Source organism: Arachis stenosperma, chromosome 7 (genome assembly GCF_014773155.1).
Source record: "Arachis stenosperma cultivar V10309 chromosome 7, arast.V10309.gnm1.PFL2, whole genome shotgun sequence".
NCBI classification, from domain to species: Eukaryota; Viridiplantae; Streptophyta; class Magnoliopsida; order Fabales; family Fabaceae; genus Arachis; species Arachis stenosperma.
In genome coordinates this window covers 13895118-13911926 of record NC_080383.1, presented here as the reverse complement: position 1 = coordinate 13911926, position 16809 = coordinate 13895118, and the positions used below count along the sequence as shown (strand labels likewise).

The following is a 16809-nucleotide window of genomic DNA, read 5'->3' as shown; positions in this document are numbered from 1 at the left end:
AACCAGCATCGACGGGTACACGCACAGTACGCGTATGCGTCCATGGGGTGATTTGCAAGGCTCGCGTAAGCGCCAGGTGCGCGCACGCGTCCATGGGCGAGTTCAACTCTTTGGCTTTTCATGATTTCTCCACTTTGCATGCTTTCCTCTTCACTCCTTTGATCCATTCCTAGCCTTTTCAATTTGAAATCACTAACAAACACATCAAGGCATCTAGTGGAATCAAAGGGAGATTAAAATCATCAAGTTAAAGGCCTAAAAAGCATGTTTTCACATTTAAGCACAAATAAGGAGACAATCACAAAATCATGCTAATTCATTGAATAAATGTGGGTAAAAAGTATTAAAATCTCCTAAAATCAATACAAGATAAACCCTACAAATGGGGTTTATCATGCAAACAAATAAATAAGTAGTTAAGCGGATGAACTGAAATGGGAGTTCTCATTCCAGAAGTCAAATAAAATCAAATATTACACACCTAGGGCGGCTCCACCTCTAAGGATAGCCCTTTCCTCTAGTGTGCCCGTACGGTATGACAGATCCAACGTGTGGCCTACATGTTAGGCTAGCAACGCCCCTGCTAGCTGAGGTCTGAGCCAGATGCATCTAGGTTAACGTCATAACTGCCGTTAACTACGGTTTTCTAGTCAGAGTCTCCCAAACCAATCCAAACCAAATCACTTATAAAAATCTCTAATACATATAATATACTACTAAATTCCATAGCAAATCCAATATATATAAGATTTCATATTAAAATTTTTATTTAAAATTCAATAAAGTCAAATAAGAAAACATGTTTACTTTACAAAATATATAAATATCGTCTCGTGTGTATTTTTATAAAATTATAAGTTTCACAAATCTATATTTATTTTCAAAAATTCAAAAATCACAATAATCAGATATTTTCAAACTACAAAAATAATGATTCAACATAAATATTGATAATAATATATTTAAAAACAATTATAGACATAATATCCACTCACAACTTGATTCCAAAGAACCGGAAGCAACTCTGAGCGCGTCAACGAGTTACCAAATGATGTCCAATAATTCTACAACTCTAGAAATATGACAATAATGATATTTGTGAGCTACTAATATTGTCAATTAATATAATCTTACTCACCTTGACAAAAGCCCCAAATTTTCTAACCCTAATTCGGATTTATACATACCCATAAATATAGAGATGACAAAAATTGGGAATATGGCTAATTATTGAGTCAAATAGTTACCTTGAAGCCTCAATAATAATTAGAACTCAAAGTTGAATGCTTATTTCACTCATTAAGTTGACATTCCATGATTTGGGATTTTGAGAAAATGAGATTTTAAATAGAGATAGAGTAGAAAAAGAAAGGAAGGTAAGATGATGAAGATGAGTTTGATAATAGTGTGTAATTGCAAGAAGAAATGAGAAGATGGAAGAGTTGAATGAGAAGGGAAGAGGAAGAGAGGGTTTTAAGTTGTGAGAAGAAATAGAAAGAAAATGAAAGAAGGAAGGAGGGGATGGGGGGTCACCAAAGGAGGGGGGAAAGGGAAAAAGAAAATTTTAAGTGGGGGCATGTGCCCCCCACGTGCTTCCACTTTTTTTTCTCTCTCTCTCTCGGTTATAACACTTATAATTAACCTAGGGTTCATGAAATTGATAAATCACTAGGGTTTGGAGATTCCATACCTTAACCCATTGAATTGGTTGATGAAACTCATCAATAACTCATACTAGAGTACCCCTAAACAACCAAAATCATAATATATCTCAACATACACTTAACCAAACAAATTCAAAGAGAGAAAATAAAAATGAGCTTTGAGATTCGAAATACTCACCACCAAACTTGGATAGAATAGAAGAGGGCGAGAAGAGCGACGCGTGGTCACAAACCATTCGTCAATCGGAGCTCCGTAGCTCAAGTTATGGTGATTTGAAGAGGAGGATGAATAGTGAAGCCCTCACCCCTCTCTGATGAATAGTGAAGCCCTCACCCCTCTTTTCTCTTCTCACTTCCACGGCTCTCTCTCTTTCTCTTTGAAAGAAGGAGCTGAATTGTAACACCCTAACTATCAAAATGTCACGCTTCCAGCTGTGCCACTATGATAGCTCGAGTATTATGACGACTTTTAAAATATTTAATACTAAAATATGAGCCTGTTTGAAACTTAAACCGAATTTTTCAAAACATACATTTATACTTATTTTTTGTAAGGATTGTAATTTATAATTTAAGTATAGATGTGTGTTTTGAAAATTTCGGTTTAAGTTTCAAACAGACTCATATTTTAGTATTAAATATTTTAAGAGTCGTTGTAATACCCGAGCTATTAGAGTGGCATAGTCGGAAGCATAACATTTTGATAGTTAGGGTGTTACATTATGGTATCAGAGCGGTCCTTCCTGTAGAGCCTAATGAATGGACCGACTATGCTTCAATTGCATATTCTGAGCGTCTGTCATGTAGTAGGTCTTGTTCGAATAACGAGAAATAGAGCTTTATGCACATGACGGTCTATTGATTAATGCCATTAGTGTTACATTGCATAATTCCTGGTATTAAGTTTGGCCGGCTTAACACTAGTAAGTTATGTATATGGAAGTACTAATGGGTTATCATAGACGATATACGAGTTATATGTAACGCGAATCGTGGGTTTTGGGAACGTTAGGAGTTAATTCTCGAGGTTACTCGATTAAGTGTCTTGAACTCTGCAAATGTCAAGTGACATGTTCCTTCTTGGTATGCTATGAGGTTCTTGTTTGCAATTCTTTCTTGGAAAGTAATCGGATTACCTTCCAATCCTGCCCTCTTGTTCATATGTGTTCTTGTTTGATCTTAATTGTATATGTCTATTTGAAATTCCTTGAAATAACTGCCTCATTTGTTCAAAACCCTATATCTTGACTCATGTGTTCTTTGATGTATTTTTGAATTGTTTGATATATCAAAAAGATCTTTGAAAATCTTTAAGAAATCATTATCGATTGAGTTGTCCCTCTTTGTAAGTTCTGTAATTCATCGAATCACCTGAAAACTTTTTCGTTATTTTCCAACTTTGTGAATCTTGCTTGATTTCTTTTGAATTGAGTTCCTTTCTTGGAAGCAAGTTGACTTTCCTTTCTAGTGCATTCTGAATATCCTTATTAGGATACAATTTTAAGATTACACTCGGAATTTTGATTCAAATATTTTGAAAGAAGTTTTGGATTCTTTTTAAAGAAATTTCAAAACAAATCTTTCTCTTACTCGGTTGTATTCATAACCATTCTTTAAACTTTGATAAAGTTGTTTTGAGCTTTGCATGCACTCCTTATATGAAACTTTGAAAACTTTATATGACTGAAAATCTGTCGGTTTGCTAATCATCACTCATTTCCTTTATTGACCTATAAGAAAATTTTTACCTCGAACTTTCTTCTTAATTAAAATTGATCTTTGTTGCAACTTCTATACTCGTTTTGTTTGAATATGAATTTCGATAAAATCACCTTTGGCATCATGAGTTTTGAAAGAGGGTTTGCGAATTTTAATAAAAACTTGATTTTTTTAACGAACTTTAAGGAGTCGTAGTTTGACTTTTGGACTCCCAAATTTTGTAAAATTTGTTTGAAATAAAAATTGGGTTCGTGAAGTTTATAATGTTTAAAGAATGGATGAAAAATATTTTAAAAAAAAGTTATGTGCGTTTGAAGTTCGGTATAAAAATCTAAGATTCTGCAATTTTTGAAGTTTTCCAAATTTTTCTAAGGCATGCGTATGCGAGTACAATAATTTCGAGACATGCATATGCGACCTGTAACACACGACGCGGGGAATCCTCTCTGTTTGGAACTCCCGCGTACGCGGGAGAGGTACTGCGTACGCGGCTACCCCTTTTTCTTACTATGCGTACGCGGGACTGGGGCATGATGCGTACGCATGATCCCTCTGTTTTGCTGAAAATTGTTTCTTTTACATTTTAATCGTTCCTTAGCTTACTAATCTTCTCTAATCACTATTTAAGTTTCATAACTATTGACTAGGCTTTGAATACTAGGATTGGTTATGATTTTCACTTTTCGAAACTCTCTTATTCCACTTTTAAACTTGAAAATTGTTTTGATGTAATATAACTTGATTTTTCTTTCGACTATATGCCAGTTTTATGCATGCATTTGGTTAGTAATGCACCTAAATATTTTTACTCTTACCTTTTTCAAACTTTACATAATCTCCTTCAACTTGAGTTTGTATTAGAGTAATGTCACATCTATGCTTTTGTTATTCTTTTACAATATGTTGCATACTTTCTCTTTTGGAATTTAAAATAATTTTTCTTAAGTTCCCATTCTTTATGGGAAATGCGTTTGAAAGGTTCCATTCATACTTGAATTTTGTGAGTTTGTCTTTGGCCTTGAATTTTCTTTTTCTATAACCCTCATACTTCTTGACTCAGCTTGAATTCGTTTCAAACCGCTGTGTTGTTTTCTAACCCTGATTAATGTTGTCATTCGACCTTCCTTCCAGCACCCTTCAATGTTCTTACCTCCTCATCTGATTGTAATATATATATATATATATATATATATATATATATATATATATATGTATGTATGTATGTATTTTTTGTAAGTATCGTAATTTATAATTTAAGTATAGATATATGTTTTGAAAAATTCGGTTTAACTTTCAAACAGGCTCATATTTTAGTATTAAATATTTTAAGCGTTGTCTTAATACTCGAGAGCAGCTGGAAGCGTGACATTTTGATAGTTAGGGTGTTACATGAATGCTTATTAATTTGGGCTTATAAAGGTTGGACTTGGGCCCAATTTGGACCTGGTCTAATCGGTTTAGCCCGTTGTCCCAACTTTGAGCCAAAACCTTTAAAATTAGTGTTTTAATTCACATTTTAAAATTTTTTTACTTTTCTAAATTAACTTTTATCTTCTTACCCTCTTTACTCCCAATTAATTTCTCAGATTCAGTACCGAATAGATTTAAGCCGGTACTGCCGGCTAAAATGTCACTTCGTATTTTTATGCTGAAAACTACATTTTCTTACTCGGAAAAATTCACTGAGTCTAAATGTCATATTTAAATTATCAAATTCTGATTGTTAAATTTTTCTAACCATATTCGCTCATATTTAATTTATTATTTATTTAATTTTTGTTTATTCGGGATTTTACATGAAATCTTAAAATTTTTTTACTTTTCTAAATTAACTTTTATCTTCTTACCCTCTTTACTCCCAATTAATTTCTCAGATTCAGTACCGAATAGATTTAAGCCGGTACTGCCGGCTAAAATGTCACTTCGTATTTTTATGCTGAAAACTACATTTTCTTACTCGAAAAAATTCACTGAGTCTAAATGTCATATTTAAATTATCAAATTCTGATTGTTAAATTTTTCTAACCATATTCGCTCATATTTAATTTATTATTTATTTAATTTTTGTTTATTCGGGATTTTACATGAAATCCGGTCACGGTTAAGCAACACATGCATCTGTGCAGCATCAATTTCCTTCTACTCTAACCAATAATTACAGCCCGCACCCATTGTAGCTCATTCCGAAGCAAAGATTGGATTTGTTGTTCCACTTGACAAGGATTATCCCCTCTCTTCATTCTTTCTAACCTTGTTCTACGTGACTCAACATGAAGTTGAAAATAGAATGAGCAAAATGCGGACGTTCCTTAGCTAGGAATGCTTTACAAATACTGCCCTCAATCCGAGCTTTGTTCTTTACCGTACACTTGAATGACCCAATCATCCTCTCAAATGGGTACATCCACCTAAATTAGACCGGCACACATAGTATGACTTCGTATAGTAGGTGAACTGCTAAGTGTTCCATAATGTCAAAAAATGATGGAGAGAATATCCTCTATAGCTTACAAAGTATGATGAGAATGTTTTTTTCCATGACTGGAAGATCATTAAAGCTACGTTTCATAGCACATAACTCCCTAAAGAACTCACTTATTTGTATGAGGGATTTTCAGATGTTGGTTGAAAGTTCTCTGAATGCGACAGGAAGCAAAGACTCCATGAAGACGTGACAATCATCACTCTTCAACCCAGCAAGTCTACCATGTGATATGTTTGCACACCTGCTCAAGTTAGAAGTATAACCATTAGGAAACCTCAATCCTCTAACCCACCTACAAACATTTTGTCTCTGTTCCTTCGTTAGAGCGAACACCGTCTTCGGTTTAGTCCACCACCCGTTTTCAAGTATCTTTAAGTTTAGATCTGGCCGCCTTATCGTTATTCTTTGTTTAAACATTGACCATTATTATGTGCATGATGATATCAAATACGTTTTCTTCAATATGCATCACAACAAGATAATGTCAAACCGAGTTGTCTTCTTAATAAGACAACTGTAACGTCCCGTCCAGCAAAATACCTTGCTTAAGTCAGGATATTTCTATTAGAAAGAACATTACGTAACCTTCTTTAGTATTAACTACTTAATTATCGAGCCTTTGTATCGAGTTCGCGTTTTAGTTTTAAGAAAATTCCAGAAAATTTTGTTTTTATTCATTAAAGTCATAATTCAAACATTTCCAAGTAATAATAATCGCATAATTACTATTGATAATAATTCTTATACAAAAGAAACCATATGAAACTTAAATATAATATATCAAACCTACCCCTCTATACAAAATAAAATCTCAAGGGACAACAGCGAGGGAACTCTATGAAAGCAATTAAAACCATAAAGGAAGCCTACTAATCGCTCGCAACTTCAAATTGCGTCTTCAAACCTATGTCACTGAAAGGGTGAAAAATTTGGGGGTGAGAACCAAATCACATGTTCTCAGTAGAGGTCGAGAATGCCGTGAAAGTAAAGAATAAAACGCAAATAGTTAATTCCATTCAGAAATATTTAAAAGAAAAACTGTTTTCATCTGCAGTGATCTTTACTCGTCTTATCAATATTTTATTTTGAAAACCAATGGCATAACATTCAAAAATCCAAAATCAAATAAAGCTTCAGTTAATTATCCAAAATTCTAAACCCATATTTTCCTTTATGAAAATCTTAAAAGTTTTCCTAGACCGTATGAATGACTAATCTGTTCCAAGCATAGGTTCATTAAGTCTATGCTGAACCAACTCAATCTTTCGTACTTACTAAACCTCAAACACAATCCAATCACGGCTTCATGCCCAAGCAATTCAACCAACACCCAATTCACCACAATCCAGCCAATCAGTTACAAACACAAGTAATGAGGTTCAAATACAATCAAGAGTAATTATATCAAGTATAGCAATTAGCAGTTAAACAGAATCATTCATATAGGCAAACCAATTACAATATACACACCCAAACAATGTCATATAGATACATATGATGAATGTCTAGTCCTAGTACAGGCCATGAGCTCATGTGTCGGTTGGTCGCCCGCAATCCCGACATTTATCCGGTCACGAGTAATCCTGATTTTCTGGATACGATTTTTCGTTCCTAAATAAATGCGCATATAATAATAGCCGCTCATTTGAGACAACCTCTGCTCACTGCAGGAAATATATATATACTCTGCTATGCTCTGGGGAAGCGAAAAATGGCTGTAGGTAACTTAGTTTCCCTACAGAAGCCCTGGGTTGCATTAAGCAACTAATATATATATAAACATAACTCTATATATATATATATATATATATATATATATATATATATAGCTCTGGGTTGCATCAAGCAACTAATATATATTTATAAATATCTCTTTACTCTGTTTTGGTTTCTCTTTTCTCTGTATCTCTTTACTTTTCTCTGATTACTCTTTTCTCTGTATCTATATTATTCTTTTTCTCTTTATTCTCTTTACTTTACTCCGGCTGCTCTGTTCTCTGTGTTTTTCTACTCTGCTCTGATTTACTCTTTTCTTTTTATCTCTTTACTCTTTTATAATTGTAAATATGCAAGCGGTACAAAATCCACGCCCTTGCCAACAATCTCGTATACCAAATAATCTTTCCTTAAAAAAAATCATTGAAGTTATTATCATTAAATAAGCCTTAAATATTGATTTTGATTAAGTCCTTATACTTTTATAAAAATTTCAACATAATCTCCTTTAAAAATAGGACTTCGCCACCCTTACGGGTTCCTTCTTTCTCAACATTTCGTCAGCCTCTTTCAGCAATTGCCACAACAATATATTCTCAAAAACATTTGATAATAGTATAGAAAATCTATTTCTTAAATTCCAAATCCAAAATAATTACCAACACAACTTGGCAGCCTGATTTCCATTTTGTTTTTAAAATATCAAATGAATTCGGAATTCCGCAAATTTTATATCCATGCGATCGTCTCAGATTAAGCTTTCTATTAAACAAAAAATCATAATTTTTCATTGTCTTTAGCTTCAGAAATATAAGCAAAACCGTGCCTGCTCTGCAGTGCTAAAAATCCAGAAGACAGCAACAGCATACAACACTCAAAATTTCATATAAAATCCAAATTAAATCCAACCACCTTCAAAATTAATGTGGTTAAACATAACTTAGCCAAATTTCCTTCTCAATTGGTTCCAGGGTCATACCATTTTTAATGAAGGAGTTACGTAGCTTGAAAGTTAGGTAATTTCCTGCAGCATTTTGTTTTACAAATCATTAAACACAACCTCTTCCAAGTCCCATAACTCATTTATTAAAACATGGAAAACCCTGAAATTTGTATCATATGTACTAAACATACTCAACTTTCACCTTCAATTGGTTGCATCTCAATATCATTCCAGAATTAAAGATTATAAAATCTCTAAGTTACTGATTTAGAAAACAACACCTGACTTTTACTGCATAATACATCTTACTTTAAAAATCCAAATCTTTAAAACCACAACTCTAACAATTCTAAATTTTTATGAAATTATAGTATTAGGACCAGAGTTTCATTTAAAATTGGTTCTATTTCAAAATACAAACTGGAGAAATTCCAATAGAGGAAACAAGTTGCTGCTGTGTTAAACGTTCTGCAGAAAAACCAGATTTGACATCCATAATTCAAAAATTCACCATAAATCATAAACTTAATGAAAAAGTCTCAAATTCACCAGTCCAGCTCCCTATATTCCCAAGCTTAATCCGGACTTGGTTCCACGCAATTTCGATAATCACAGAATTAGTTATAGCTTTTTAAAGTTGCTGACTCAGTTTAGAAATTATGCAGAAAATCAGATTTTGAAATTCAACTTTGAAAAATCATAACTAATTCTCTAGTTGATACGAAACCTTAAAAATTAAATTTTCACAAATACACTTAATATGATTTACTTAACATTTAAATTCTTATCATTTCAGTCACTATATAGTTACTAAATCACTTTCAAAGTTGCCGTTTAATTTCAAGAGAATCTGATTTTCAGCAAACCATTTAGTATTCAAAATCCAACCCTTCAATACCCCTCAAAACCAATTCCAAATCAACCACCAACTAAGCTCACTAACATTACAATATACCAAATAATAGCTCAACAGCAACAAATCCAACATAACCCATTAAAATTCAGTAATTCTCAACAATAAGTCATCAAACTATTCCCAATCTACATAATCAATCAATATCACCAATCACCAATTCCAAATCACAATCTCAACCATTCCAATCACAATTTCAGCCACAATTCAATATTCACACAACCAATCAATATCACTATCAATAATTCCAATTACACTTTATAAGCACAACTTAGCATTCATATCATCAATTAATCACTCGCAACAATTAAGACTATTTGCAATTTACTCAATAAACCTTGCAGGCATTCTTAAATTGAAATCGTTTTAAACCCCCTACCTCGATGTCGTAATGAATCTAACACAGCAATTCCCTTTATTCCTAATTCGTGGCAGCAACCGCAACAGTGATGCCAATGACTCTCTGTAGCAGCAATGTCATCAATAATCGCGATAATGATGGCTAGACGAAAACAAAAACATTTTTGGGCATTTTTCCTATAACAATGGAGCAGGAAGCAGAGATAACAATAATCAAAATAGGTTGTTAATGATACAGATTCAGATACAAAGATGAAGGAGGATGTGGTAACCGAGCAATACCAGGGCAGGGCTGAAATAGTTCACAGCAACAACGCGGATGATGCTTCTCGGATGGCGGACTTCCTCAATAGCACTAGCAAGTGCATCAGTGGCAGAACGACTCTCTTCTTTCATCACGTCACTCCTCCCCTTCCTGCCCTGTTCGATGGTATCGATGACAGTTAGGGTTCCTCTCACCAGTGGCCCCTTCGATGGCGCCGACTTTCATCAATGGTAGCGGCGGCGACGATGATCCTGGGCGGAATCGGCGGTAACCTCTCTTCTACGCGCGACAACTCCAATAAATGTCAACAGAAGCAACGCGTCTCCCAGTTCGTCGCTCTTTTCTTCTCTCTGTGCGCAGTAGTTTCGATTGATAATAGTAGCAGCCATGGGTGTACGAAGATGGTGAGATCGAAGCCTTCTTCCTTCCGTGAGTTCTGATCTTCATTCCTCCCTTTCTGTTTCCGTTTTTCCCCTTTCTCCCTCTGTGTCTTGCTCTCTCTCGATCTTTCTTTCTCTGATTTTCTGAATCCAATTCTGATTTTCATTTGGAAATATGTGGTTTACATTAGCTATGGATGAATGGCTCATAATAAAGGAATATGTGGATCATTGGAGAAAGGATGGGTGGTAGTGTGCGTGTGTTAGTGTAATTGGTCAAGGAGTTAAATACCAAATAAAATAAATTTAGATTTTTTTTTTATTTGGAATTTTTTTTCTATAAAAGGAAGATTTCGTTAGTTGTATGCTTCTACATTTCAACCCATTCAACTTCCCTTCTCTGTTACTCCCAAACACTTTTCATGCACATATTGTGACCAAGTAATGATAATATGATCATGATGGTTCTCAAAATCATCATCTTTCTCATATCTATTGCTTCACAAGCTTCAATAAACATGCTGTTAACTACAACAATGGCCATGCCATTAAGTTCTGAGACTGATAAGCTTGCTTTGTTGACTTTGAAGGACAAGCTTACTAATGGTGACTCAAATGTTCTGCCATCATGGAATGAGTCTCTTCATTTCTGTGAATGGCAGGGCGTTACATGTGGTCGCCGCCATAAGAGAGTCTCAGCATTGCATTTGCAAAATCAAGACTTGGGTGGTACTCTTGCACCATCATTAGGAAATCTAACCTTCCTCAAGAAGCTCAATCTTACTGACCTCAACTTGTACGGTCAGATTCCAAGACAAGTTGGTCGTTTAAAGAGGCTGCAGATTCTTAGCTTCCAGCAGAATCATCTTCATGGTGAGGTTCCCCGGGATGTTGGTCGATTGAAGTCGTTGTACGCTCTCAAACTAACGAGAAATAATCTTCAAGGTGAGATTCCTATGGAGCTGATCAACTGCTCAAGTCTTAAGAAAATTGACTTGTCCTACAACAATTTAACTGGGAAAGTTCCATCATGGTTTGGATCCATGATGCAACTTACTATGTTGGAGCTTGGATTCAATAATCTAGTTGGTAATATCCCACCAACCTTGGGGAATCTTTCATCACTTGATACATTGTATCTTGCAGGAAACAATTTGGAAGGTCCTATAATTCATGCTTTGGGAAGGTTGTCAAATTTGGAGTACCTCTCTTTGAGTACCAATAATTTGTCAGGCCAAGTTCCTAATGCGTTCTACAACCTTTCAAATCTTCAAGTTCTTGATATAAGTAACAACAAACTAGTGGGTCCTATTTCTTCAAATTTACACCTTGCTTTTCCCAATCTGTCTGTTTTTGTTGTTGCATCAAATCAATTCACTGACAACTTCCCAATATGAACTTGGTGCATGTTCTGCATTGACAGAGCTTTATCTAGATGCAACCTTCTTCCATGGAAACATACCTTCCTTCTTGGGTTCTCTAAGATCACTTGAATTCTTAGGACTTTCCAACAACAGCTTCTCAGGCACAATCCCGTATGAACTTGAGAAGTTGACACAGTTGAATGCTTTGGACCTTTCCAATAACCAGCTCTATGGCAAGGTCCCATTAGGAGGAATATTTAGTAACATCACAGCAATATCACTCATTGGAAACAAGGATCTCTGTGGTGGGATACCTCAACTGAATTTCCCTCCATGTCCAAAGTTGCCCTCAAATAAACACAAGAGCTCTCGTAAAAAGAAAATTATTCTCATCAGTGTTATTGGAGGGCTTTTGATCTCTTTCATTATTTTTGTTAGCATCTATTGTTTCATGAGGAAGCCCAAGAAGTTACCTTTTTTACCATCATTGGAACATAAGTACTTGAGGGTTTCTTATGGAGAGCTACATCAAGCAACAAATGGATTTTCTTCATCCAATTTAGTTGGCACAGGAAGTTTTGGTTCTGTGTATAGAGGAACCCTTGTTCATTTTGAGAGACCTGTTGCCGTGAAAGTGTTGAACCTTCAAACACGCGGCGCATCAAAGAGTTTCATGGCCGAATGCAAAGCTCTAGGAAAAATCAAGCACAGAAACCTTATCAACATATTGACTTGTTGTTCAAGTGTTGATTACAAAGGGGATGATTTCAAGGCCATAGTGTTTGAGTTCATGCCTAATGGGAGTCTAGAAACCTTGTTACACCACACTATTGAAGATAGCGAGTCAACAAATCCAAGTCTCAACCTTATGCAAAGAGTAAATATTGCTCTTGATGTTGCTTTTGCATTGGATTACCTTCACAATGATTTAGAGGAAGCTGTAGTTCAATGTGATATTAAGCCAAGCAATGTTTTACTTGATGATGACATGGTTGCCCACTTGGGAGACTTTGGATTAGCTAGGCTTGTTCATGGTGTCGCAAGCCACTCTAGCAGTGATAAAGGAAGTTCCTCAGTAATCAAGGGAACCATCGGATATGTTCCACCAGGTAAAATTAAAGATTTAATTTTTCTTTTTAATCTCTTTTGGTAATATGTTGCTACTATTTTTAACGAATTCATGAATTGTTTTTTTTTCTCAAAAGATAGTAGGTTATATTTCATTAATTATTAAAAAATGAAATACAAAGATGTTGAAAAGCAGGATAGCATAATAAAAGGTGGAAATTTTTCAAAAACACTACACTGAAGTATTCATCCAACTGTACGTGGTCGAAAAACGAAGAAAAATCTTAAAGAAGGAAGAATGATAATTCAAATTGAATGCAACTAAGAGCTTGCCTCATGGAGATGACGACCTATACTGAAAGTTCTTTGGATTTCACGAAGCAACTTGATAGAGCTTGCTGGAATGACAGACGGCATAGAAGTAGAATTTTAAAAAATCAACTGGTTGCGAGCTTTCAGTAGTTACAACAAATGATGGCAAGCAATTGATGATTACGGTCAGCATTCTTCAACGGGTTAAGTATCTCTGCAGTCCACCATGTCCAAAAGTCGTTAGAACAATCGAGATAACTCTGAGACCACACGTCTTTAATTTTAGAGCAATCGATCAAACAATGAGTGACTGTTTCTGTTGTTTCATGACAGCAGGGGCATATTGGTGATATAGATGGATGCGGTGATGAATCTGAGCAAGCACCGGAAGTTGGCCATGGAGAGCTTTCCAAATAAATAGCTTAATTTTGTGAGGCAAGTTCAACTTCCATAGATCAATCCACAGCTTTTTCTGTTGTATATAATTAGAGCAAAGCTCCAGAGGCGGATGGTAAAATAAATAACAAATTCTGTAACCCGAAGTTGTATCATATTGTTTGAATTTGTTCAAATGGCATAGTCTCTTCATACTCATCTAAGAGGTTGCGGGTTTGAGTCTCCTATCTTTGGAAAAAAAAATTATTATCTTATTTACTATCATGGAAAATAATAAATTAAATATTTTTTATTTTATTTAAAATTTTGGTGGTAAAAAATATTATAATGAAAGATATGATATATTTATGAATTTATTAGTAATAGATATCTAAAAATAACATATTCAGTAATTAAGTTTTGTTATTCTTACTATATCTATATCTTTTATAATAAATATTATTTTAACATTTGTATTTTCTTAACAATTATCCAAATATTTTGTTATTAAATTTGTGATTAATTAATTATTTTTATATTTTTATAAAGGTGTCAAAAGCGTTTAGTATAAGAATAGTATTTTTTATGTGTTTTGTATTTTAATTAATATAATTATTTAATATTAAAATATTAACCTCTTTTATAATAGTTTATTTTATTTTTTCATAATAGTTAATTTATCTATTTTTTAAAATTTAGTTACAATGTATTTTAAAGCATTTGAAAAAAATTATTAACTAAATTAAATATCAATATAACAAAAGAGGTTAATAATTTAATTTTTCTATATATACTAAGTAAATTAATATTTTCAATAAATATATATCAATCTTTTTATGAAAAAATTATACATAAATATAATAAAATAAATTAAATATATGATTTACGAGTAGCACAAATTATACACTAGAGACTAATAATATAAATAAATATCATTTAGTTAATATTTATTGTTTGTGTGATTAGAATATAAATTAATTTTATTAAAATTTTATTTATTTTTGAATGGTACAACAGTAACATATTTAAACACAAATATAATAGTTTTTATATTTAAATAAAATTTTTTAATATGAACTAAAAAAATAATAAAATTATTTTATTCTCTAAGAATATAGAATAAAATAATTTTATATATTGGATAATAAATTTTTATATATAAAGATCTTTTTAAATTAAAAATAGTAATTATTAATACCAATAAATAGATATCAATAAATTTTATAATGAAATAGTGTTTAGCCGTAGCACAAATTTTACACTAGTTTCATTTAAACAATTAATTCTCCAAGGTCCAAACATCAAAATCATTCTTGAATTTTTTTTTTTTTTTAGAGTAGCCCAAGAATAAACCCCATTAATTAACAAGCATGATGCATATATTACATCTTCCAAATAAATGTTAAATTGCAGAAAAAGCACCATCAGTATATATAGAACAAAGTTAAACAAATTAACTACATTAATAAGTAGTTTTTAATTCACTAAAAAATTAATATATAAATCTATCAGACCAAAACAAAAATTTGTACAAAATTGAACCCGAATATATTTAAATAACTAAAAATAAATAAAAAAAAAAACAAAAATTAGATATAGTTGATCACAAAACCTTTTTAAACCTCTTTAACGTGTCATTGTGAAATTTATTTGGAATTAGGGAGACATCATCGTTTGGGATGAACCAGTCTTTGTTAACTTCTATCAATTGCATTGCAAAAAACTCTGGCCATGTCATATCATTGTGATCTTTATCATCATCATCATCTTCCATTTTGTCATAGTTTGCCTCAATTCCAATAGTAGTAACCAAAGCATCAACCTTTATTTCATCCTTATTATTCTCTAATTGATTTGTTAGTTCTCTCTGAAACTCATCAATCTTTTCATCTCCATTATTATTCTCTAATTGATTTGTTAGTTTTCTCTGAATCTCATCAATCTTTTTATCTCCATTATTGCGTGATTGATTTGCTGATTTATTTTGAATCTCCATCCTTTCATCTCCATTCTCTGATTGTTTAACAAATTCTACTATCCCAGCATAATCATTGGCATTCTAATATCAAGAATATAATAATAATATCAAGAACTTGACCTATAGATTCTATTAATAATAATAATAATAATAATAATAATAATAATAATAATAATAATAATAAAACAAAAATTGCACGCTCACCATTTGTGTGATTCATATGTAACTAGTATATGGTTATAGAAAATAAGGTAGGAAACCGAGTCAAATTAAATATCCAAACTAGCATCATAAATTTAGATTTACTTTAATCTAAAAATTTAATAATTTTTATACACAATTTCAATTGGAAGAAGAAAAAAAATACAGAATAATGCTTACAATACGAATACTATAATGAATGTGACATTTGTTGTAAAACGAAAATTTTTTTTCTTTTTGTTAAAGAATAATTATTATTTGACTTTCGCCCAATATATATGCAAATCAAGTTGGTTTCTAAATTAAAGTAAATAAGTAAGGTCTACCAGAAAATAAGTTGTAGTTCTTAAATCAATTACTGAATCTTTAATTATTTTATTTAATTACTCGAACTACTTTATTCGCCTATATTCTTTCAAAATCAAAATCTTTTATTTATTTATTTAGTCTTGCAAATAAGAGAAGCTGTAATTATAAATTAAAACATCTTTGTTCCATTTAAATAAAAGAGCCATTTATTATAAATCTGTAGATAGTAAGATACGTAAATATGGATTTAAATAATCAAAACCAAAGAATTTAAAAAAATTTACTTTATATATAATAAAATTCAAACAGACTTTTTAATAGCGGTATTTTTAAATTATAAAAAGAATTAGAATCAAATCATATACACTTTGTAATCCTCAAACTAATTAGAAATATTGTGTTCAAATAAATAAAAATGTAATTTCTAAATTTGTTATTTCAACGGTCGTATTCAAAGACACCACTATTATTATTGAAAAGAAAGAGTGTGTATGAGACGTTAAATTGAAACTTGAAGACATATAAACACAACTCAATAAGCTATAAAATCAAAATTGAACTTTTTCGTTATAGTTAAAATAAAATTAAAGACATCAATCAAATCAATATTTACCGGTATTATAGTAGCCACAGTTTCAGGAGCCACAGGTTTCCTTCTCTTTTGACGAGGTTTAATGTTATTCTTTCTAAATCTGCATAAAACATAATTATTTATCTGCAAGAAAAATATATAAATACATTAATCTTTGTTTAATTG

At 32.4% G+C, this 16809-nt stretch overlaps 1 protein-coding gene and 1 long non-coding RNA gene across 2 annotated transcripts; one reads left to right on the top strand and one right to left on the bottom strand.

Annotated features, from left to right (window-relative positions):
• Positions 1-5464: 5464 nt before the first annotated feature.
• Positions 5465-10688, bottom strand: LOC130940892 (uncharacterized). Its single transcript, XR_009070441.1, has 3 exons — positions 10083-10688; positions 9820-9977; positions 5465-6780 (listed from the first exon to the last, which is right to left on the bottom strand). It is a non-coding gene; the product is annotated as an uncharacterized LOC130940892 (long non-coding RNA).
• Positions 10689-10841: 153 nt separating this feature from the next.
• LOC130939432 (probable LRR receptor-like serine/threonine-protein kinase At3g47570) lies at positions 10842-13141 on the top strand. Its single transcript, XM_057867535.1, has 4 exons — positions 10842-11318; positions 11391-11812; positions 11844-12918; positions 13015-13141. Exons 1-4 carry the CDS (start codon positions 10898-10900, stop codon positions 13041-13043), a joined length of 1947 nt encoding a protein of 648 aa, XP_057723518.1. The 5' UTR covers positions 10842-10897; the 3' UTR covers positions 13044-13141.
• The last annotated feature ends 3668 nt before the right edge of the window (positions 13142-16809 follow it).